Source organism: Podarcis erhardii (assembly GCF_964252035.2).
Source record: "Podarcis erhardii genome assembly, chromosome: 8".
NCBI classification, from domain to species: Eukaryota; Metazoa; Chordata; class Lepidosauria; order Squamata; family Lacertidae; genus Podarcis; species Podarcis erhardii.
In genome coordinates, this window is record NC_138499.1 from 63,791,897 (window position 1) to 63,817,158 (window position 25,262).

Consider the following 25,262-nt stretch of genomic DNA (forward strand, 5'->3'; position numbering starts at 1 on the left):
CCCTCTCACTCCTCCCCTAGGAGCCCAACCACGTCGGCCTACGTACACAGGTTGACATCACATATGTTCCTGCTCTGGTACTCTCAACCATAAAAGGATTTTCCTTCCTGTACTTCTGACCATAAAAGGATCTTCCTCTTCCTACTCTTATCTGGGAAGACGTCATAATCTCCGGGAACACGCTTTTGGCGTTTCCCCCGGACATTGGTCTTGTGCGTATTTTGTCGTCAGCACATAAGTTCTGACATGTTTTCGTTGTTCCCCTGGGGAGCCAAGGCCATCCCTTGCCTGTCCTGATAAAGAACAGAACTGTTTATGCAGTTGTGTCCTTATTATGGTTTTGCTCAACAGTTCAAGTTTTACGCATTTAAAAGTGCTCTCTTTTGAAAGAACAAAAGGGGGGGGGGGTTGAGTCAGTTTTTAAACTTACTACACAGCAACCCATTCCTTCATTCCCTCCTCTTCTTTTGGACAGCCTTATGGCTCGTCCCAAGGCACTGGCTGGTATTCTCGTGTCAGTGCTATAATCTGGGGCCGAATCATTCGTGACATCATTTTACGCATCATATTTTGCAAGCATTGCATTAAGCAGGGTATACAGGAGCAGAAAAGAAGCAAGATTAGCAAGGGGCCTATCAACATCATAAAAAGTCCTCTAAGGCACCCCAGGTTCAGAAGCCACTCAGTCAACCAAGACATGTCCCATCTGTTCCAGGTTGGGACAGGAATATGGGCTACCTTCTCTCTTTCTATTGCCAGGTGCCGAATAGCTACACCATGGTCAGAGATGTTAAAGCCACAGGCTCCTTCTGTCAAACTTAACGCAGCCCAAAATCCGTCGGAACCCAAAATCGGGGCCGTAACTGAGGACTCATTCCAAGGCACAGGGAGGAGGGGTACTCCTCCCAAAGCATCTGTAGGTCACAGAGTGCGAGAGGTTCCGGGTGCAGACCGTGCAATTGGTTCGGTTTTGCAGAATAGGCTTCCATTTCTGCGTGTTGCGGGCACCCCATTCTCTCATTAGACGCTGGGTTACCTTAAGTGGTGTGGTTAAGTGGTTTAACACACAGCGCCACCTGTGTCCCTTCTTGGTCAGTTTATTAGGTGTTAAATACCACCTGTATATCATTTTCAAATAATTTTCCTTGAAAGTATAACAGGCAGTGAATTCCCTATCTACTTCCCACAACTTTTCCCAGGCAGCCATATCAATATTATGCCCCAAATCTTTAGCCTGATGTATAATTGCTGACTTAACCAGTTCGTCTTTCATTTCCCATTCTAACAACATTTTATACATTTTCAAAATCAGTTTTTCTTTACCTTCTATTAGTCTTAATTCAATTTCAGATCTTTGTTCTATAAAGCCAAATATCCTATATTTCTTAAATAATTCATTTACTTGGTGCTGTTGAAGCCATCGTGTCACCCAGTCCTGCACTTCTTGTTTTCCATTCACAACCTTCTCCAGTAAACCTTAATATATCCCTGTATGTACCCCATTCTGCTTCCAGCGTTTTATTCCATTTTCATGACTTTCACTTAACTTTTAATTTCCCTAACATGATATTTGAACTTTCTGGGCAATGCATTGCTATCAATAATGAAGTCCACTCTCTTGCTGAATTCTCCCCCTGGCATGGGAGTTGTGAGAATGCTGTAGGGTTCCTGAAACATGCATGGCATATGTTGGAAGAATCCAAATTGCTGGTACTCAGCCAGGGGCGGGGATGCTGTGGCCCTCCAGATGTTCCTGGACTACAAAGGCCATCATCCTTAACCATTGGCCATGCTGGGTAGAGCTGGTGGAAGTTGGTGCCCAACAACATCTGGAGGGAAAGAGCTTTTCACCTAAACATTGACTCAAGGAGGAGAGTGTTATAATTCAAAAGCCCACTAAGGGGCGGCATAGATTCATCAAGTTTCAACCAAGAAGTTCTAAGTGGCTGAACAGAGCTTGCAGCATGCCTTGGGGTACCCTCAAGGTGGGATGTTACTCGTAACTAAATACAGGTTCATTAACAACACACTGCAGGTTCATCAAGTTGCCTCAGCTATGGCCCTTTCATGGTTTGTCCAGGACAATTTGCTTAAGCAGAGCATCTAAGGTGGTCTGATTACTTCTTCCGAGGCTGTGTCTTGCATTTGTTTTTTCTGTTACTTTTTGCTTCTTTTTTGTCTTGATTTTGATTTACTCATTATTTGCTTTCCTATGCATTCACAGTGAGCTATCGTAAAGACATACGTTGCATTAGTGAGGTGCAGTCTTGCCCTCAGGTATTCTCTTCCCAAAAGAAGTGCTCAACGTTCTTGCACAGAATTTCGGATGAAGCACAGAGGTCAAACTAGGACAGAGGTTACACATGAAGGGTTTGATAAATAAGCAATTAAAGTAGGCTCAATGGAAAGCTGCTTATTTTCAACAGTATAGCAACCCGCATAATTTTTGTCATGTGTTCATGCTGGCATGAAAATCATGTGAAAGAGTGCCAAAAACCGTATCTATAAATCTGTCCTGAGATTGTGCATTGTCTCTAGAACTTGTCCATGCAGATTAGCCTGGGAACAACAGCTTGCAGGTTATTATTTTATTTTTCAGTGGCACCACCCTGTCTCCTTATGAGCTTTCCCCATTTCTAGCGATGGCTGATGTTAAGGTTGGGGTGCCTCCCTTCCATATGTGCACATGGGGAAACAAGGATGGTTGGACACGAGTTTTGCATAGGCACCTTAGGGGTAGATCAATCCGGAAGTTTGTAAAAATGACAAGGCACCCTCCAAACCACTGTCCGCAAGTGTTCAGTCAAAATGGAGGGCTGTAAGTACTACGTTGTTGCTGCAGCACAAGTTGTTGCCAGTTTGCACTTTGCACAGTTCCACAAGCCAACCACCACACCTACACATAGTGCCACAGCAGATGCCCTCAGGTCCCTTGGAAACACATGTGTGAGGACCAGTGTGTGTTTCCTGAGCACTCCAGTGGTAGTAGTTACCCGTATTTTTCGCTCTATAAGACGCACCAGACCATAAGACGCACCTAGTTTTTGGAGGAGGAAAACAAGAAAAAAAAATATTCTGAATCTCAGAAGCCAGAACAGCAAGAGGGATCGCTGCGCAGTGAAAGCAGCAATCCCTCTTGCTGTTCTGGCTTCTGGGATAGCTGCGCAGCCTGCATTCGCTCCATAAGATGCACATACATTTCACCTTACTTTTTAGGAGGGAAAAAGTGAGTCTTATACAGCAAAAAATACGGTAATTCTGTCACACCCATGTGCCCCAAAGACCAGCATGTTTAGCAGAGGACCAGCTCTCCATAATAAGGTGACTGCTTACATAAGGGAGCTTCTGTGTCAGAGACTGTGTCCAGAGACTGTGTTCAGTGGCCCTGGACCTCCTCCAGAGTCCAGCACCAACTGGCAGAAGATTAAAAAAAAAAAGCAGAATGCTAAAGAGGCACAGGAAATATACAATAGACAGAGAAAGTAGGCTGCATTCCTAGAGCACCAGGAATGGGTACCTTTCTTTCGCAATAAAATGAATTAAAATGGGCAGTTATAAGCTGAATGTACAGCAGTACCTCGGGTTACATATGCTTCAGGTTACATACTTCAGGTTACATATGCTTCAAGTTACAGACTCCACTAACCCAGAAATAGTGCCTAGGTCAAGAACGTTGCTTCAGTATAAGAACAGAAATCGGGCTCCGGTGGCGTGCCGGCAGCAGGAGGCCCCATTAGCTAAAGTGGTGCTTCAGGTTAAGAACAGTTTCAGGTTAAGAACAGACCTCCGGAACGAATTAAGTACTTAACCCAAGGTACCACTGTATATGTATTAGTTCAATTATGCATTTAAGCACCAAGCCTGAAAAAATAAATAAATAATGAACTGGAAGATGGAATTAGAGGAAGGTTCCACCAGAAATAGAACAGCAGCGAAACCAAAAAGGCAAAAGAGGGGCAGAGGGGTGAGGCCTTGTGATAAAGGTATGCATAATGCCAAATAGGTGGAATTTTGAGAAGGGCAAAACAGAGATAACCGAAGAACTTTGATATGGCAGGTGCACGCTGACAGGCAAATTACCTTGTACAGTGGTACCTCGGGTTACAGATGCTTCAGGTTCCAGACGCTTCAGGTTACAGACTCCACTAACCCAGAAATAGTACTTCAGGTTAAGAACTTTGCTTCAGGATGAGAACAGAAATTGGGCGGCGGCGGCAGCGTGGCAACAGCAGGAGGCCCCATTAGCTAAAGTGATACCTCAGGTTAAGAACAGTTTCAGATTAAGAACGGACCTCCAGAACAAATTAAGTTCTTAACCCGAGGTACCACTGTAATCAGTTCTGGAAAAAATTCTGCATTACTGCCAATTAGTTGAAAGATGGATTTTGATGGTGTGGATGAGATCTTGGTTCTTCCCCCCCCCCCCCAGTACAATGGTACCTCAGGTTACAGATGCTTCAGGTTACAAATGCTTCAGTTTACAGACTCCGCTAACCCTGAAATAGTACCTCGGGTTAAGAACTTTGCTTCAGGATGAGAACAGAAATCGCACAGCGGTGGCGCAGCGGCAGCGGGAGGCCCCGTTAGCTAAAGTGGTACCTCAGGTTAAGAACAGTTCTCCAGAACGAATTAAGTTCTTAACCTGAGGTACCACTGTAGTGATTTTGTAGAAGAAAAGTCTTTGGGGGAAAGGAAACTGAATAGACAACAGCAGCAGAACAAAAAACTACCAAACTGCCCAATATCCGAAAGTAAAGTTTTCTTAGCAAGCAAGGAAGTGAGTCCTGTGTTAGCATTGCATCTAAAAACAAGACCAAATAAAAGCTGGCAGCAATCGAAAGGCAGAGGTGGAGTACAACAAAAATCAAGATGACTACCCCGTTAGGGCCCTGATGGAAACCCATCTGTGTCAATCTGATACAAGCACACAGTTTAAAAGTCATGCCCAGAAAACTGAAGGGAAGATTGCCTTATCCTCTGCCTGGCAAGCGGTGGTAGATAAGCACTTCTCTGATCAAGCGACATTCACACTAACTCTTAACAGGAAAACTGCACTTTAAACTCCCAACACCCCCTCCCCCAATTGCTCTGTCATGAAAAGCTGCAAGGTACAGTGGTACCTCGGGTTAAGTACTTAATTCGTTCCGGAGGTCCGTACTTAACCTGAAACTGTTCTTAACTTGAAGCACCACTTTAGCTAATGGGGCCTCCTGCTGTTGCTGTGCCGCTGCTGCATGATTTCTGTTCTCATCCTGAAGCAAAGTTCTTAACCTGAAGCACTATTTCTGGGTTAGCAGAGTCTGTAACCTGAAGCATATGTAACCTGAAGCGTATGTAACCTGAGGTACCACTGTATTTGGAGCAATAATTATCCCCCACAACCACATGCAAACCAGAACATTAACCAACCATTTCATGGCATCAGATCCTCCCCAATAACGCATGCATACCTCAAGGAAACAACATTTAACTAATATTGAGATGAACAGGAAACCTATGGGGAGGTGGAGAGGTGAAAGAGAGATATAGAGAGAGAGAGTTCATAGGTTATTGTGTGCTTGGGGAGCAGAGGTTTTTCTGTAGACACAGATAATTTTTTTCCTGACACACAGACAGATATAGTTATTATGCCGAGTTACACTTTTATTAAACAAAAACCAAAAACACAGTACAGACCACCATGCAAAATGTTCGAAGCCTGCGCAGCCCCATGTTGAGTGTTCACACAGATGCATGGAAAACATTAGCCATCTGTTTCAACACTTTTCCATTCCAGAAATCTACCAAAGAGGTTTTAGTAAACAAAAACGAAGAGAAAACTGGCCAGTTTTCTAAGACGTGCTTCCTTGCAGCAGAAAAAAAAATCATCTGGGTGGGAATGTTTCTCTCCCAAGGGGGCTTGAAGGTATGGAATTATTTGGAGAAAGAAATACAGTGATTGCACTACTTAGAGCAGCAATACCAGCCAGGACTGGAGGGGGTGCAATATGTACCACAAATCTGATTGATTATTAGTTGTTGTTCTTGTTATTATTATTATCAAATTTCTTTTTTTTTTAATCGTTTTATTTCATGAAACATTAAAACAAACAAACAAAAACATACATAATACATACGCACAGAAAAGACATACATAAAGAAAGACAAATAATAACGAGAAAAAAAAGAAAAAAAAAAGAAAGAAATCTCCTAACATACGATACAAATTAGCTTACATTTACTAAATAACACACAACACCAATTGACTTCCCTTCATCTCGGTTTCAGAATATATTATATGATTTTTTATCTGCAGTTTCTTTTCCTCAGAAAACTCTTTACATCACAAGTGTTACATCGCACCTACTGTGATTTTTAGATTTTTTACCTCTGTTTCCATATATGTCATAAATTTATTCCAATCTTTGTTAAACTTTATGTCTTTTTGATTTCTTATTTTCTGTGTCATTTTTTGCCAATTCTGAATAATCAAATAATTTATATTGCCACTCGTTTATAGTTGGGATTTTTGATGTCTTCCAATTCTGCGCTATTAGAGTTCTGGCAGCCACTGTCGCATACTGAAAGAGTGTTTGATCTTCCTTTTTGATTTCCTCTCCAATTATTCCAAGCAGAAAGGCTTCGGGTTTTTTTATAAAGGTATATTTGAGGATTTTTTTTAGTTCATTGTAGATAGATTCCCAGAATTTTTTGATAGACTCACACAACCACCACATATGAAAAAAATCGCCCTCCTTGATCTTGCATTTCCAGCATAATTTATCACCAGTTTTATATATTTTTTCCAATTTTACGGGCGTTACGTACCACCTGTACATCATTTTATACATATTATACATATTGATTATTAGTTCTTGTTCTTGTTATTATTATTATCAAATTTCTAAATGACATGACAATCCGACAATATGTAACTGTAGATTTAAGATCTCTTCTTCTATGTCCTGTTCTGCATGCTGTGTTCTATTTATCACCAGTTTTGTTTGTTTCTCACACTCCGACCTCCACACCTTCTGCCAGCTTCTTCCAATGTATGGAACAGGCAAATATCCTCCTTGGAAATCCCTTCCTAACATCCACTGCATAGTTTCACCTGGCCTCTTGCATTGGTTAGAAGCCACTATACACTGGGGTCTCTTCCAACTATGATTTCATGGGGCACAAATTCCCATGAACACACCTCAGTGTGAAGAACAACGCCTGGTGGACATCACACAAGGCCTTGGTTAAAAATTGGGAATATGAAGCTTGCCTTAAGGGTACCCTTGCTCACTTTGTTTCTGGAGAGCTATTCAGAAAAGTGTCTCAAAAAATGAGCCCATTTATGGCTCCTTCCTAGCAATCTTAAGTGACAGAAGTTTACAAGTTAAAGTCTTTGGGATTTATTTTAATCTTTCTAAACTGCTCCTTATTACTGGAGCTTGTTTGCAGAGATGATGTCTGGTCAAGTTATTAACCTAAGAAATGAAATACATAGGTTTTGCATATCCCAGCTTGGGGCATTGCAGATTTGGTGCATTTCTTTAAAAACTGCTGGCTCCAAATAATTGGGAGCTTTATAATTATCTTTGTACTTTAATCTTTGGTGATGTAAGCAGGCCCTTTGCTGTCATGAAAAAAGGAGATAAAGACAGTGGGAGGAAAGTCCACATGAAAGGCAAATAGATGCTTCCAACTGGTATTGAGGCAAGGTGAGGGTAAAGGTAAAGGACCCCTGGAAGGTTAAGTCCCGTCAAAGGTAACTATGGGGTGCGGAACTTTTAGGCCGAGGGAGCTAGCGTTTGTCTACAGACAGCTTTCCAGGTCATGTGGCCAGCATGACTTAACCGCTTCTGGCACTACGGAACACCGTGACAGAAACGAGAGCACATGGAAACATTGTTTACCTTCCTTTTTTAAAAAAATAATATTTATTAAAGTTTCAAAAATTACAGAAAGAAAAAGTAAAAAATGCCACATTAAACAAAAGCAAAACAACAGATCACAATATTAAAAAAAACAAAAAAAACAGAGAAATAGAACCCGTTAAACAAAAACAAAAACAAAAACACAAAGAAAAATGCATCAAATCTCCTCATTACTAATCTTTCATTAGCTTATTTCCTTGACCTCCTCCCACCTCCCTTTTTTGTATTCTAGGTCACTTATCATTTCAGCAAATCCTTTCCCTCTTTTAAAATTTTTGTCCTGTAAATTGTCTTAATATAATGTAACTTTACTTTTCCTCCTTTCACCAATTAACAGTCAGTTATTCCCAAATCCTTTATATCATTCCTGCTAAAATCATATAATATTATTCCAACATCCTTCTAACAGATATTAATTTTATAATTTTATAATGTTTCTGTAAATAGTCTTTAAATTTCCTCCAAATAACATTTCTGCTAAATCCATAAAATATCAATCCACCAATTATCTATCACTCATTAATTTTGCAATATTTCTATATATAAACTTTAAATTTTTCAATCTTCTTCCATCAACTCCTCTCCCTGGTTTCAGATTCTGCCAGTCCTTTCCGTCAATTCCATATAGTCCATCAACCTGGAGATCTTATGTCTGAGGCTCTTAACTCTTTTCCAGGTCCCTTCTGCTGATCTCCTTCATATTCTTTGATGCTAGAGAGCAAATCTTGAGAAAACTCCATCTTAACAATATTTTTATTCCTTCTGGACAGTTCAGCCAGATTTCCATAGTTGAGGCTAGGGTCAATAAAGTATTTCAGGCCGTATTTCAAGATTCTTCCAAATCCAAAGGCCCCCAAACCTTCAATCTCCTCCAAGTCCAAGTCCAAGTCCATGTCCCAAAAATCAATTAATCCCTGGATAGAGGGATCATTCCGACTTTCCTTCTTCAGTCCAAACCAGGAACCAATCCTCGAAATCTGACTTTTTCTATATTCAATCATAGAAGGCCTCAATTTATAGTCCTCAATTTGCTTCTGTAAAACTAAGAGTCCCACTTGTGTTATTTTAGGTTCAAAAACAACAACTTTCTCCTTTTCCTCCACCATTTGTTCTGCCAAAGTAGGTACTTGTGCCAAGTCCTGAATTATATCTGTATTGGTGCTCTCTTCTCGTATCAAATTAGTCACTTTCTGTTCCAAGTTTTCAACTTTAAAAGTCGTGGCATCCGTCTTTTTATTAAGCTCTTCCAGCGAATGACTTATTTTACATAATAGAGTCACAATATCTTCTCCTATCAACATTTTGAATAGTCCAAGGTCAATCACTGGTTCTCAGAATCCTTATCTTGCAGCTGTAGATCCCCCAGTTACACTCCTGTAACAGTTTCAAAAGCTCCCTCTAGAGGGAAACAGTCTCCACTTGTATGAGTTCTTTCAAGCACAGCTCAAGCAATAAACAAAGTTTCAATTTTCGGTTACTTTTCCTCCATTTTGAATGCAGAAGAGGACAATGGAAACAGTATATTGCTCTTATTTCAACTAACTGTCAAATCCGTTCTGTCAACGAACTTTCCCCAAACATCATCTGGCAACCCGTTCCCAGTTTCAGAACTGAGGTGATTTGGTTTTCCCCTCACTCCTGCAGGCTTACTAAGTTCAATTCAAAGCTTCCCCCCTCTTCACCTGCCTCCAAGGGGGGTTCTGTATTTTTAACCGATGGAAATTTAATCTTTTATCAAAGGCTTTCAAAGGCTTTAGCTTGTAACATCTTTGCTTCAGTCTATTTACAAAAGCAGAAGGCGGACTTCCTGTTTATGACTTTCCCGCTTCGGCGCCGAATTAAGATACTTAAAAATCCAATTTTTCGTTCTACTTACGGGTAGTTGTTTAAAATCCAATTGTCCACAGGAAAAAGTCAGCGCTCTCCAGCAACAGCAATGCGGCTTCACTCCGTGAAAGAAGCGGTCAATTAAAAGCACTGTGCCGCTCACCCCACGTCACTCTAGATCCCCTAAACAGGGTTTCCCCGTGAGTAGGGGAGGCGCAAAAGGTGCCAGCCGAATCCCAGGTTCACAGGTTTCTTCCACCTGTGATTTCAATGGGTCTCTGCCTTCGCCGTGGCGGTCAGACCCTGTTTTTCACGGAGTAAGTTCCTCCCGATCGGAGGAGCTCAGCCATTGCCGGAGGCGCCAACCCAGAAGCAGCGAAACATTGTTTACCTTCCTGCCACAGCAGTACCTGTTTATCTACTTGCACTGGCATGCTTTCGAACTGCTAGGTTGGCAGGAGCTGGGACAGAGCTATGGGAGCCAGGATTTGAACCGCTGGCCTTCTGATCAGCAAGCCCAAGAGGGCTCAGTGGTTTGACCATGGTCAGTGCATACATGGAGCTGTCCAACACCAGATGCAATATAGAGGCATGGAGCTGCAGATGAGGAACACTGTTTTTCCAAGTTGCCACCATCATTTTGCCTAAAGTCAAATTTGTACCTTATGTGGAAGCTTTTGAGTGGCTAACTGCGGAGGTAGATCAGAGACAGTCATGGTGGCACCCTCAGATGTTTGGATTGCAACTTCCATCATCCATGAACACCAAGTTGATTACCCCTTAGATAGGTAGCCTGTGATAAATCCAGCACCCCAGGTAGTCTACTAGATTTACTGGATTTGACCTGATATTCTCAAGATTCTATTATGATCACTCAGCTACATTATCCAGTGCTAGGTCTCTGGCTAGGTTCCAGTCACATCCAGCAATTGATAGTCAACAAGGTGAGGCAGCAAAGATCGTACACATTGGGTCTGGTATTTTGCTTTTCTATAATCCAGCCATACAGACCATGTGGACAGCAGCCTTGGACCTTGCTTTGCTGAGGTGTGCTCAGTTTTATCAGAAATGAGATAAAACCTTACCCTTCATGTTCAGAGAAACATAGCAGAAATTCTAAAATGACCACTATCAGTAACAAAGCTTCCTTGAAGGTACTAAGGAAGGTTTCTACTATGCTGTCTTAGACATGGCCATACAATCTGCTAAAGAGAGATTCCAACAGCTGCAGCAATATATACAGTGTCAACAACAAATCTACTGAAGAGGCACTTAAGGCCTGCAAGAATTTGGAAAAATAATTGATGCACTATGGAAACAAATATATTGATGCTGAAGATCTGTGCTGTGAACTTATAGCAATAGCTCGAAGACTTCCAAAGTCTTTGCTGCCAAAAGGAATACTTCTCTTCGTACTACAACAAAAACTCCTGGATAACGTGCCTAATGTTTCTGTTGATCTAAGCATTCCTCCCACACTTTCAGGGTCAGTAGCAAGCGGTGAACACAGTTTCTCAAAACTCAAACTTTTACAAACTTACATATGCTCAACAATGTTGCAAAAGAAACCGGTTGGCTTGGCAACTATACGATACGATACGATACGATATGATATCTTTATTGTCATTGTCCCTTGCGGAACAATGAAATTGAAAAACTACATAAAACTACATATATCCATGAAAAATGCCCAAGGATCAGCACTCGAAGGAACCAGTGGCAAAATTTGCAAACTTAAATTTTAACACCACAATTCACAAGATTATTCAAAATGATTTGTGTGCTAAAACATTTTCTTTTGTATTTGAGAAGCTAATCAAAGATTGTTGTATTATTTATTGCAATTTAAAATAAATTTAGCAGATTCAAGTTTGGTGCTTTTCATTTTTTTCTGTAAGATGTCTGTTTTTGAAAATTGAAGTGAGTAATTTACACAAATGTGTTTGTGCAAGAAGTTAGCCTTGCCTGGGGTACAAAAGAGTCTCATACCAGTTCTGCTTCTGTGCCTCAGTGGTACAGTACCAAAAGTTGCCTTTACACAGTACAAGTTGCATTACTTTGAAAAGGCCAAATATTCCCACTGAAGTAATAATCTTAGGTAACTGTCTGAAGGTAGAAATAAGCCCCATTGCAGACACCTCCATACTGGCACCTTTTTGCAGTTCTGCAACATTTCTTTATTTTAAAAAATTACACTAATATCCCAATTTCAATGAGGTCATGGTGGTTCACACAGTTCTCCCTTCACTATTTTATCCTAACAACAATCCTGTGAGGTAGGTTAGGATGCTAATGGACCCTAGGTGAGCTTCATGGCGGCACATCCTCTCTCCCTCTCCCCAAGTTTGCTGGTGCAAACGGGTGTGGAAAGCGGGGACCGCGCGTAACTCCTGCGATTATACCACCATGAGCACAAACCACCATGAACACGCAATGGAAAGCACGTCTGAAGGGGCCCTAAGTTCCATGGCGCTTACTTCCAGGTACCCACAGGAGTGCATAGGAGTTGCAGGCGAGGGACCCTCGAAGCTGCCGCAGCTTGCTTGCTTGCTTGCTGTTGCAACTTTCTCTTTAATACAGAACTGTCTATCTATTGATCGAGCGATCGAAGTTTGTACCCCACTTTTTTCTCCAAGGAGCTCAAGGCGCACGGTTCTCCCTCTCCTCCTTTACTACAACACGGCGGGGTCGTTTAGGCTCAGAGAAGACAGCCCAAGTGAGCTTCAGGGCAGAGAAGGGATTCAAACCCTGCTCTCCCAGGTGCCTAACCCTGCTCTCGAAGCACGGCTCCCCAGTCAGGGAATCTATTGCAACGTTCCAGATCTGCAACTGGAGGTCGCTAAACTCGCCGCCCCGGCAAGAGAAACGGGCTGGCAGCCTTGCAGCGGCCCCGGAGCCAAGTGGGCCAAAGGAGCCCCGCGGAGGGGATGCAAAGATCAAACGTCCCCGCGAAAAGCAGGCGCCGCCGGCTCTCTTGCCCTTGCAAACCCACCGGCTGGCGCGCGCAAGCTGAGCTCTTGGCTCGCGCAGGGAGAAGAGGAGGAGGAGCCTGCGCGCTCCCCCCCCCCCTCGGGGCCGCCCTTGGCCCCGCCCCCTCTCTGAAGTCAGCCCAGCAGCCCCTCGCCTTTCGCGCGAGGCCGGGGGGCGGGGCGGGCGCGCGGAGCATGGGGAGGCCGGAGCTGGCCTTAAGCTGCAGAGCGAGAGGCGGAGGCGGAGAGAGCGGGAAGCCCAGCACGCCCGGCCGGGGAAGGAGCCGCGACTCGCTGGAGCGCTCGCCGAGCTGACGGAGAGCCGGGATACCCTGGACAGCGCCTCGCCGCGCCGCCGCCGCCTCCTCCTCCTCGCCTGGCCCAGCGCGCCCCGCCGCCTTCCCCCCGCCCAGAGACCCCCTTCGGCGGCGGCAACATGGTGAGTGAGGGAGGAGTGAGGGAAGGGACCAGCCTATTTCTGGCGCGCCCGGAGCGGACAGCCGCGTTTCTCCCGCCGGGAGACGCTAAATCCCTCCGAGGAGGAGGAGGAGGAGGAGGAGGAGAGCGCTCTCTCTCTCTCTCTCTCTCGCGCGCGCGCTCTCCCTCTCGCTCTTCAGCCCTGAGGGCTGAGAAAGAAGCCAGGAGACCCCACGGACAGGAGCCGGGCTCTCTCCTCCCAGGCGCCCACAGCAGCGCCTTTCCCACCCCAACACCTGCCACAGCCGTGCGCGCGCGCCATTCAGGCTTCCCTCCTAGACGCTTAGCAAGCCAAGGATACACACGCAGCTCCTCTCTCTCTCTGCCCACCTACACACACACGCAGGTGCACACATTCCCTTCATTCTCGTTCCCACATGCTTCCCCGCCCTCAAACACACACACACAAACCCCTCTTCCTTATTCCTCCGCCTCATCCCCTCATTTTCTCCCACATCATTCCCCGCAGGCACTTTTCCTCACACCTGTACATGACATGCTGCCTCACGCTCCTATACCCCATTTCTCTCTCTCTCTCTCTCTCTCATGCCCACTTTATCCTTTGTCTCACATCTAGCGCAATGCCAGCATTTTTCTTTTTACACCTTGAGCCTTTTCCTTGCACACAAATGCTTGTTCTCTGCAAGACAATGCACCTCGCGCAACATATGCACCACATTTTCTTGATATGCACACTGTTCTTGTTAGCACACCCACACAGCCCTCGCACAGGCAAACACCATCCATTTCTCTCACTGTATCTCATATATATAGCACTTTCTCTCCTTCTCTCTCTCTCTCTCTCTCTGTCTATAGGCAACAACTGCTGTGCCCACATTACTTTATCCTCTCTTCCCCACCCACACCTGACCTCCCCAACTAATGTTTCCTCACACACAGACAGACACATGTTCTTATCTGCATACAGGTGTTTGTTTCTCAACACATACAGATTCACAGTTGTTCATTTGTTGCTCTCAGACCCATTAACAAAAGCACACTGAGGACCTCATGGAAGCCATATTTTACATACTGGTTTCACCAACTGAGCTCCCTCCTTCCCCTCCTTTTGTGCCCCACAGCTTATTTTTTCAAAATGCATCCTATGAAGAATCAGGGTGCAGTTTTGGGGTGCTCTCTGTATATGAAGAGCTCCTCTACTCATGCACACACTTGCTTCCTATATGGTGCAATCTTATACAAGTCTACTTGGAAGTAAGTGCCATTAAGTTCAATAGGGCTTACTCTCTGATAAAGGGGTTTATAGGATTGCAGGCTTAATCAGCTGCCCTTGCAGATCTTCTGTCTTTGTGCACACTTGAACAGAAAACATTCATGGTGCCGCTATAAGGTAAAGGTAAAGGTACCCCTGCCCGTACGGGCCAGTCGTGTCCAACTCTAGGGTTGTGCGCCCATCTCACTTAAGAGGCAGGGGGCCAGCGCTGTCCGGAGACACTTCCGGGTCACGTGGCCAGCATGACGAAGCTGCTCTGGCGAGCCAGCACCAGTAAGGTGCCACTATAGTAAGGGTTAAAAGAAGAAGAAACTTTCCTTTTACCTAACTCTGTTGTAGAAATGGGTGAAGCAGTTAGTTTATACCACTCCAATGTTACAAACTGGTCCTAACATCAGCTTAGGCAAGCCTTGAAGAACTCTAGGTGGAATCCTTGGCTGCCAATAGAACTTCCAAATTACTCCTTCCCCACCTACTCTAGTAGTATGCAAATTAAAGATGAAAAGCCCGTTTAAAGGGACATAAAAAACCAAAGTAGACATGCAGGTTCCTAAAAAAACCCCACCATACATTGTGGGGCCATATTTTTATTGGAATCAATCAAAATATCACAACAGCTCCACACTTTTGTGATGTTTTCGTTGATCCCAATAAAAGTATTGCCCAACAGATTTTGCACTTTAAAAGGCAGCACTCTGCTCCTTCCTTCCTACTGCAGATCCAAGTTATTTAGAAAATCCTAGGAAATTCAGATCTAGCTACTAGCTTTGGGAACAAATCTATCTGAATGTAACAAATGCATGTTAGAGTATTAGCATTCCAGCTTCACCACCATTACCCTTATTCAGTCGGGTTCTTCATGACCATATTTGGATTAGGTCTTTTATGTGAGTGTTCAGATTGTATATGTATTCTTTTGCGGCAAAATTAAATACTCATGTTAGGATAACAGCTCAGGGAATGTTTTCAGCCTGTAAGACAAAACGAGGACAATGACATATATTATATTTTTCGTCAAAATTTGGGTCTTACTGTGTGAAAAGCCCTTAGTTACTATCTGGAAGGTCGGTTACCAGACCAAAGGACCATTGTAGCCAGATGACAGGTATGTAGCCATTTACCTCTGACAGTAACAAAGCTAAAATGAGGTTTGTCTCTCCCCCCCCCCATCTATCTAAAAGAACACTAAGCTGTACATAATGAGAAAGAAATAATAAGTATTCCAAGACCTACAATACCTATTCTTGACAATTAGCTGAAAGCCATGTTAATGAATGTTGTAACAGTTTACAGTCACATCACAGAAAAACTGCAATAAGAATGGAAGGAGAAAGGGTGTGTTTGTGATAAAATTCCAGTTGTATATAGCTTTATCCCTAATAGATTTCATGCCTTTCATAGAATGACATGAAACAAGAATCAGATAAGCTTTGGAAACCCCTTAAAGGTTATTGTATACATTTCTCGCTGTGCCAATTCCAAGAAACAAACCCAGTTCTGCACTGTTGATAGCTTTAAAAAGGTACTCACCTGGGTTCAAATTTTTCTTAACTAAGGCAGGTTTTACAGGTGGGGAGCTAACAGATGAATGAAAAATGCTATCTTATTGGGTGACTTTTGTGCGTGTAATTTTTTTATTTAAAAAACCCTGCCAAGCTTACAGCTTTTGAAATGTAATTTGAAATGTAAGAGCATGAAATGTAAGGGTGATCCACAAAGGGGATTGGAACCCTCATGTTAGCTGGGCCTATCAGTCATCTCAGTGAATATACAGATGAGAAAACGAAGGTTCAAGGTGGCTCAGTAGCTAACCCAATTATCAGTAATGTGTTCATGTGTGTTTGTAGTTACACCATTGAGCCTGTGTCCCAGAGGATCACAAGGACTGCACTAATGATAAGATGAAGTTAATGATGTATGATATAATGAACAACCTAGTGCACATCAACTGGGAATCAGGTCACATATAGGTGCTACTGAGTTTTTATTCTAACACCAAACCTGAAACTTTTGGCTTGCACCAGTTACTCTGAACTCTCTGAACTCTCCATACACCCAAGTAGTTTTTGGGAAATTAGATTTTGGACAGCATAAATATATTCCATACTTGTGATTTATCCTGGCAGTGTTTTATGTGTTTTATAGAATCATAGAGTTGGAAGGTAATATGTGCCATTCTCCTGCCCATGGAGGGAACTCGCTGTATCCAAAGCATATTCAGAAATGGCAGCATGGCTTTTTGTTTGCAGTTGGTTTTTTAAGTCAGTAACTTATTGGAGAAAATAAGTGCAGGGAATGAGATGGACACACTTTTTACACAGAGACATGTGTAGTTGAACTACAATGAAATGACAAAGGAGACTCTTAGTGATCACAGTTATGTGATGGAAAGCAGCTTCCCAGGTTGCAAAGTTCTACAAACCTGGAAACACATATAAAAACAAATTCTCTTGTCCATCTTACATGCTGAGCATAAACTCATCATTTGGAAGCAAGTACAATTCGCTGAAATGGCAGTGATGCCCAAGGTCAAGGTGCCAGTATCTGTGTTTTATTTGGGAAATCGTTAGTTTGAAAGTTGTATACAGTTTCTGTAGTAAGCATGTATTATTACACTGTATCTTTCGATATAGCCATGCAAAGTATTTGTGAGAATCGGGATACAATGTTTCACCCCACTCAAGCCTGATAATCATTTTGAAGACATCAGGGTGTTTGTTTGTTTTGTTTTGCTGTTTATGGAATATACTTCCCATATTAACCAGCGTTCTCAGCCTCAGTTGCATGCTTATTCTGAGCCATGAGCCTGATTTCCCCCAGGATCTCCAGTTAAAACTGGATCATCTCAAGTAGACATGCATGGAAATACATTGGAAAGCCACTACCAGTAAGAAGAGACCATGCTGAGCCAGATGGACCAGTAGAGAGAGGCAATGGAGCAGATTTTGGAATTACTGGGGAGCTGCAGCGGGGAGAAGAGAGAATAGGCAGGAGAATCTCCATTTATGCAAACCGAATTTTTGTTGTGCAGGCAGGCTGACACCATTGGATGTCACCCCATATACTAGACTTCAGGAACCACCAATGTTTTCTGCAGCAGTTGCAAACTGTGGAACACCCCAGACATGCCATGAGCATTGCCTGTCAAAAGTGAATGATGATAACTATCAGTTTGTCTAGTGACAAAGGACCAATTCACACCACAAGTTTCCTCACCCCCACAGTGCAGAGATTCTTCACAGCTACATAGGATGGGGTGGCCAGATGTGGCCCTCCAGGGGTCCCTGTCTGGCTTTCAGGATTGTCCCCAGGACACACCAAGCCAGACACCTGATGGGCTCTGTTTCATGCCCTCCCTGAGTGCCTCTGCCTTGCTTGAATGTGACCCTGAACTGTGACAATGCCTCTTGCTTGCCTGGATAGAGAGAGTGTGGAGAAGCCCACACTGAAAAATGCTCCCCACCCCAACATAGGAACCTACCTTATACGAAGTCAAGCCATTCAACCATTTAGCTCAGTATTATCAACACTAACTAGCAGCGAGTCTGTAGGGTTTCAGGTAGGCATTTTTCCCAGCCTTATCTGGAGATGCCAGGGATCGAACCTGGGACCTTTTGCATGCAAAGCAAATGCTCTACCACTGAGCTACAGTCCTTCCCTTATGAACATACTGCCCTACAGCTAGAGAGCTTCATGTTATCTGGAATCTTCATGGAGTTCGGTTCCTTCAGCAAGTGTCATAAGCCAATGTCCTCTTTGCAACCATATAACAACTTTTTTTCTCTTTTCTTTTGGTCTGGCATAATACCTGGAGGTGTGGATAAATGATTTGTGGAGGCCTAAAGCTTAGTTTGTGGGGGCACGCTCCCAGATCCTTTTTATTTTGCAGATACATTGGCAAGATGAGAGCCTAGAGCCCTTGACAGTGTAATGTGCCAAAATTAGGCATTGAACTGGATGCAACACTGGGGTGCATAAAAAAGGATAACCTCCTGGAGATGTGGGTATATCATCTGGTGTTGTCATGCATTAAATAATGTTGCACCAAACAAACAACCAACCCAACACCCAGCCATTTTGATTGCAAAGAATTCTTGTGCATCTTAAGAGGACCATCCCTGGTCTTGGAGATATATGATATTGGAAAGTACAAAGCTTATTTAGTGTTACAGTGGTACCTCAGGTTACAGACTCTTCAGGTTACAGACGCTTTAGGTTACAGACTCTGCTAATCCAGAAATAGTACCTCAGGTTAAGAACTTTGCTTCAGGATGAGAACAGAAATTGTGCGGCGGCAGCAGCAGGCGCCTTTAGCTAAAGTGGTACCTCAGGTTAAGAACAGTTTCAGGTTAAGAACAGACCTCCAGAACGAATTAAGTTCTTAACCCAAGTTAAGTTCTTTTTCACTGACATTTTCCCCTGTAAAAAGAATGTCTCTGCATTGATTTGCAGCCAGCACGATCCAGTGGGTTATTGGCCTTTGATCTAGGAAATTTGGGTCCAAGTTCCACTTCCTCCTCAGCTGGTTGACTTGAGATAAAATTTGTTGGCTTCAACTTCCCCATCACCAAAATGGGAATAACAGAATTCCATTGGATGGGGATAGTTGCTAGCGTGATAAAGCATGGAAAGCTTTGTGCAACATCAGTGATTACATTTATAAAAGGGGAAAAAAGCAATCTTGCATTCTCAGTTACCTGTTCCTTCCCTTACCCACCCCTTTCAACAGTCTTCACTGGGCTAGTCTTTTAATTTATACAATAGCCTATGTAATTGTACTTGCAAATCTAGGCTTAAGTAACCTAACTGGGGCCCACTTAGTTTTAATTTAAGAGAGGGTTATTTTCCAGTATTCATTTCATCCACTCAAGTGGCACTGGGTATCTGATTCTGCAGCTTCCACTGCCTTCCTCACACATGCATTCTTCCTAGCCAGTATTAAGAAAAAAGAATCCCCAGCAATCTCTGCTGCAAACTCTAAACAGAGTCCTTCCAAAAAGCATCATACTGGCAGCGAGTGAATGACTGGCACAAACCTCCAAAAGGGGGTGGGGAAAATACTGTTTCAAGGAATTGGCATTCTTTTCATCAGAGTACAAGTTCCAAATAATGGCATCCACACCACATTTGCTTTCCAGTTACTTGTTATGTAATGGCTTGCTTTGGTTAGTTGTGTAGGAAGTCAAATAAATTACCGGTATATTGCGACAGTGTCTTTAGTAAGCATTTGCTGGTACAAAGGGACATTTTATTTAGCTCTGTTCTGAGCCAGGGGTGGTATTTAGAGGTAGGAAAAGACAGCCAGGTATAATTCTGACTGCATTTACTCCACTACAACCCCACTGATTTTACTAGATCGCAGCAAGAATTGTAACCTTGGGCAGTAGCTCACAATTCATGAATTAAAGTCAATGGGACATCTATGTGAAACTTTGGACCTCTAATGCTTACTGACATTTAAATTTTTAACATTCACTCTCGTAACTAATTATTTCAGAGTGATTCCATTAAAGTTGACAGAGCTCCTCCTCAGACACATAAAAGGAGTCTTGATAGATGTGCGTCTTAATGCACGACACATCGATGGAAGACCATAACATGGTGTCAGAAGTCATGTTGTAAATTTACAGATTCCTAACCAGACAAGGAAAATGACACTGTTCCCTGCACCAGAAGTCTTCAGCTCTAATAATCCTGCACCCTGGAAGAAATAGAAGAAAATATTTGCTTGCTTTTGCCTGGCATCAGAGGAATAGTGCACATAAAGCTCATCACTATGTTATGGGGAAAGAAGCCAACAATGGCTGCTATTCATGTAAACCTATCTCAGAGTAAACCAATTAGATTCAACTGGTTGATTTCAGTGGGTATAGTGTTGAGTATGGCTAACACTGGATACCGCCCAATGTTTGCAATTCCTTTTTCTTTGCTGAAGAGGGCAATAAGCACAACCGTAGCCAGATTAGATACCTATTTCACTCCCAAGAGGAATGTAGCTTATGAGAAGTCTGCTGTCGAAGACTAGTCAAATCCCTGAGTCATTTGTTAGGGCTTTGTCTGAACAAGACTGAATTTACTGTTAAAAAACAGAAGACCGCTGGTAGAGATAGATTGGTGACTGTAATTCTAGAAAAGGTCTCTCCAATCTTTTGCCCTACATCAGTTATGAACCACCATTCCTGACTATGGGCCATGCTTGATGGGGCTGGTGGGTACTGTAGAAGTGGTATTACCCATTGGGAATGGTAGGGGAGAAGGCAGGGATGCCAACTGTAGGTAGAATCAGAGCCAATTGCAAGCAAAACCAACTAATGCTAGTTTTGTCTCCATCCTCCTCCCTGTTGAGTTCCACAAGAGCAACATCAAGACTGAGGAAGGGCAAGTGGACAGCCAGTGCCACCCGCTTGGGCTGGTTGTGAGAAGGTGGGGGCTGGCTGAAGGCAGAGTGAGGTTGGTGGGCCACTGCCCTGTTCACTCCAATGCACCAGTCTCCACTGCACTGCAGAACCAAACATCTGGAAAGCACTAGGCTGGGGAAGGCTTTTCTGCAGAAAGGGTTCCTGAAAGAATGTAGCTAATAGAAGACTCAGTCCTTCACCAAGCCATGGAGATAAGCAAGGGAATCAGAGTACATCAAAACCCCAGAGCAGGATAGAAAAGATAACTTTGGAGCAACTTGGAGAAGGTAACCTTTAATCCACAAAACATTAGAAGAAGACTTAGTGGTCAGTTTGGAAAAGAGTAGATTCATACTGGAAGTCCAAGAAAAAGCAATCCTGCCATTTTAAAAGCATTCTGCAACACAAAGATACCCTTTCAAACAGCATGCACGAGTTGTGGAAGAATTAACAGAGGAGTTTGCTCCAGTGATGGGAGAGTACATTTCAGGATGTGCTCCAAAATATGCTATTTTGCTGTGTTCAAAAGTGACCGCAGTAGTGGATGTCTTATTTTTCTTAGGTTCCATATTTTGTAAAGAGAGTAACCCTCCCTGAAGAATATATTTGGGACAATCATCGTTCCAAAAGTGATTTATGAGCTGATGCCACAGCAATTTAAGAGGGATGACCTACAGAAGATTCCAGAGCACCCCACCCCATATTTACATAATGCAGAAACCATTTTACACAAAGGTGTCACTTTTTTATGCTTTACATACAACACAAACAAGTTACAAAGAGAAGCAGATTTTGTTCACTGAGTATGCAATAGTCATAACTTCGATAATCTCAGTCATGGAGAAGCCCTAAGCATGAGACTACTGAAAACAGCGGGTGGGGGTGGGGGTGGAGATATGTTTGTGGACAATGGTCTACTTAAAGGAGATCCTGTGGACATTGCTTTAAGATCTGATACCAAACCATATAAGATACAAACACCCTGAAAGGTAGAAATGGAGCTGGAACAGATGAAGGAGCATAACATAATTTAAATAAATAAATAAATAAATAAATAAATAAATTTTATTTATACCCCAACCTCCCCAGCCAAGGCCGGGCTCAGGGCGGCTAACAAGCAATAATAAAAACAAGTTGAATGAATACAACTTAAAAACAAGATTAAAATATAACATTAAAACATTGAAACATTAAAATGCAGCCTCATCACAGGAGGAGAAAGGAAAAAAGAAAAAGGGGGAGGGAATCAAAACTGACTCCAAGCCAAAGTCCAGGTGGAACAACTCTGTCTTACAGGCGCTGCGGAAAGAAATCAGATCTTGCAGGGCCCTGGTCTCATGAGACAGAGGGTTCCACCATGCCGGAGCCAGTGTTGAAAAGGCCCTGGCCAGAGCCAGGTTGAGGCTAATCTAACTCCCTTAGGGCCTGGGGCCCCTAGGGTGTTGCTGTTTATGGACCTTAAGGTCCTCCGTGGGGCATACTGGGAGAGGCGGTCCCGTAGGTACGAGGGTCCTAGGCCATGAAGGTCAAAACCAGCACCTTAAATCTGACCCTGTACTCCACCAGGAGCCAGTGCAGCTGGAAAAGCACTGGGTAAATATGCTCCCATGGCAGAGACCCCGTGAGGAGCCTCACTGCAGCATTCTGCACCCGCTGGAGTTTCTGGGACAGCTTCAAGGGCAGCCCTGCGTAAAGCGAATTACAGTAGTCAAGCCTGGAGGTGACCATCGCATGGATCACTGTGGCCAGGTCGGGGTGGGAAAGGTAAGGGACCAATTAAGGAGATTATGTTAAGTTTTCAGGAAGCATGCCTCCCAAGCAGTGTGGAAGGTTACTGTTGGAATTGGGGATGTAGAAGCTAATGTTCTTAATGCATGGCCTTCTGGTTTCTGAAGCACTTGGCTTATTTGAAATATGACATCTTAGCCAAATGTTTAAATGAGTAAGCAGGGGAATAATTGCATTTCCATCTAGAGCAAGCTCTTTAAGGTGGCAATACTGCACGGTACAGTTAAGGGGATGTGTGGTAGAAAATCCTTTATGACCCTGCCTGGCAGCAAAAGGAGGAGGAGCCCCTGGTACATTAATCCCAGTCTTGGGGACACAGTGTTACATTGCAGGCAGCTGGGACAGCAACCAAGAAACCTCCTTCTTAAACATAGAGCCGCCTTTGTCTCAAGGCTAGACAGGGAGCTGTTGTAAAACTGAAGGCATTCTCTCCCCCTCTCTCTTTCTATTTAAAAAGTTCAATTGCTGAACTAGCATAGATATCCTGTGCACAAGCTGTGCGCCCAGTGTCTGAAATGTGTTAAAATGAAAGATGTGGAAAAGATCCTCAGTGGGATAAAATTACTCCCACCCCTTTTCCATTCTCCTGCAGTAATCCAAAATGTGTTTCAAATAGCAAGATAATCTCAGTTTATCAATGGCATAAATAACACTAACTCATTCTTATGCCTCCGTTCAACAGAAAGCTATCAAAATTGGTACCATCATCATTTGGAATTAACAGAAATGTATGGACAATATGACTTTGACATACTCGTTCAAAACTTTTTCTATACAGTGGTACCTTGGGTTAAGTACTTAATTCATTCCGGAGGTCCGTTCTTTTTGTTGTTTAGTCATTTAGTCGTGTCTGACTCTTCGTGACCCCATGGACCAGAGCACGCCAGGCACTTCTGTCTTCCACTGCCTCCCACAGTTTGGTCAAACTCATGCTGGTAGCTTCGAGAACACTATCCAACCATCTCGTCCTCTGTCGTCCCCTTCTCCTTGTGCGCTCCATCTTTCCCAACATCAGGGTCTTTTCCAGGGAGTCTTCTCTTCTTGTGAGGTGGCCAGAGTATTGGAGCCTCAGCTTCAGGATCTGTCCTTCCAGTGAGCACTCAGGGCTGATTTCCTTAAGAATGGATAGGTTTGGGGGGCCACCAGGTAGCGCATTGGAAGATGGCCGACAATAACATCTCTCCGACCCACGGAGGTAATAAAGAGGCTGCTATGGGAAGTATGCAGTCTTCCTGCCCCCCCAAGGAGATGGCGGGGGAGAGCCTTGCCAGCGATGTCCATAATGCACCCCCGGATTCGAAAGAAGGGGGTGCAGGACATTTGGCACCAGCCCTCGGTGAGCTCGGCTCTTCCTGACGCTGCTTCCAATTGCGCCCTGGTTCGCTTCAGCTCGAAAATATAATTGGAAATATATAATTGGAAAGAAGCTGAAGCACATACATCAAGCAGAGTTCGAGAGATAAGGCTGCTGATTAATGCATCTCTGCGATTGGAGCGATGGGAGGAGACAAATAAATCAAGTGATGAACCACCATTACGAGACTGGTACGTGTGGAGCGAAAAAAAGAGGGGGGGTGGAGGAAAAAACCTTTTAGTTCCTTTCCCTTCTGTGAGTATTTATAACCCTCCACCCCAGAGAGACGAATCGTCGCCTTTTATTAATCGCAAGCAAGAATTTAAGAGCTGTGTGGAGTGAATTAATGATCGAAGACAGGACTTGTAAATATTGGAGAGTGGAGGAAAAATTCTATGACACAGTTTATAATGGTGTCTTGCTAAGACAGGCTTGTCGAAGAAAGACGAGGGGAGGAGGACCAGGGTCATTGGAATGTGAATGATGGATTGAATCTGATAACCTGGCAGAGCCCCTTTGTGATATACACGGCAAGCTTGGGAAAATTAATAGGAAAGACCGAGGATAAATTTTTGAAGAAGGGGAGGAATGGCGGCTGTCCATATGAGATATGACTTTTGGAGTGTGCAAAACCCATGCAGAAGTTGTTTGTTTCTAACCTGCTTGTGAAGATTATCAGAGATCGCAAAGAAAGGAATACATGATAACAACAAGAAGATGAAGAAAGTAATAAAGAGACTATCTGGACAGATCTGGATAGAACTGTTTGATAAAAGCAGCAACAGAAGTGATGTTTTGATCCCCGTTCAGAGCTTGATGTATGGGTACCCCCAACAAAATTTAAAAATTTGGCTGTATAATTTGGAATTAATATGATTTGGAAATAATGTGATTGGATTGGCCTGTTAATAAAAAAAAATATGTTTAGAAAAGAATAGATAGGTTTGATCGTCTTGTAGTCCATGGGACTCTCAAGAGTCTCCTCCAGCACCATAATTCAAAAGCATCAATTCTTCGGCGATCAGCCTTCTTTATGGTCCAGCTTTCACTTGACACTGTTCTTCACCTGAAGCACCACTTTAGCTAATGGGGCCTCCTGCTGCTGCCGTGCCGCCAGAGCATGATTTCTGTTCTCATCCTGAAGCAAAGTTCTTAACCCGAGGTACTATTTCTGGGTTAGCGGAGTCTGTAACCTGAAGTATATGTAACCTGAGGTACCACTGTAATTTTTTTGCAATGTCTAACTAATAAAATACATGCATTATTTATGTAGCATTTTAGAGTGCTGAAATGCACCTATGTATTCTT

General features: G+C 43.4%; 1 protein-coding gene across 1 annotated transcript in view; it reads left to right on the forward strand.

Annotated features, from left to right (window-relative positions):
* The first annotated feature begins 12,869 nt into the window (after positions 1-12,869).
* Positions 12,870-25,262, forward strand: part of ELOVL2 (ELOVL fatty acid elongase 2) — a 51,562-nt gene continuing 39,169 nt past the window's right edge. The window contains exon 1 of the mRNA XM_081873164.1: positions 12,870-13,142. Coding sequence (XP_081729290.1) covers positions 13,140-13,142 — 3 coding nt within the window. The 5' untranslated portion in view covers positions 12,870-13,139. The remainder of the gene's footprint in view (positions 13,143-25,262) is intronic.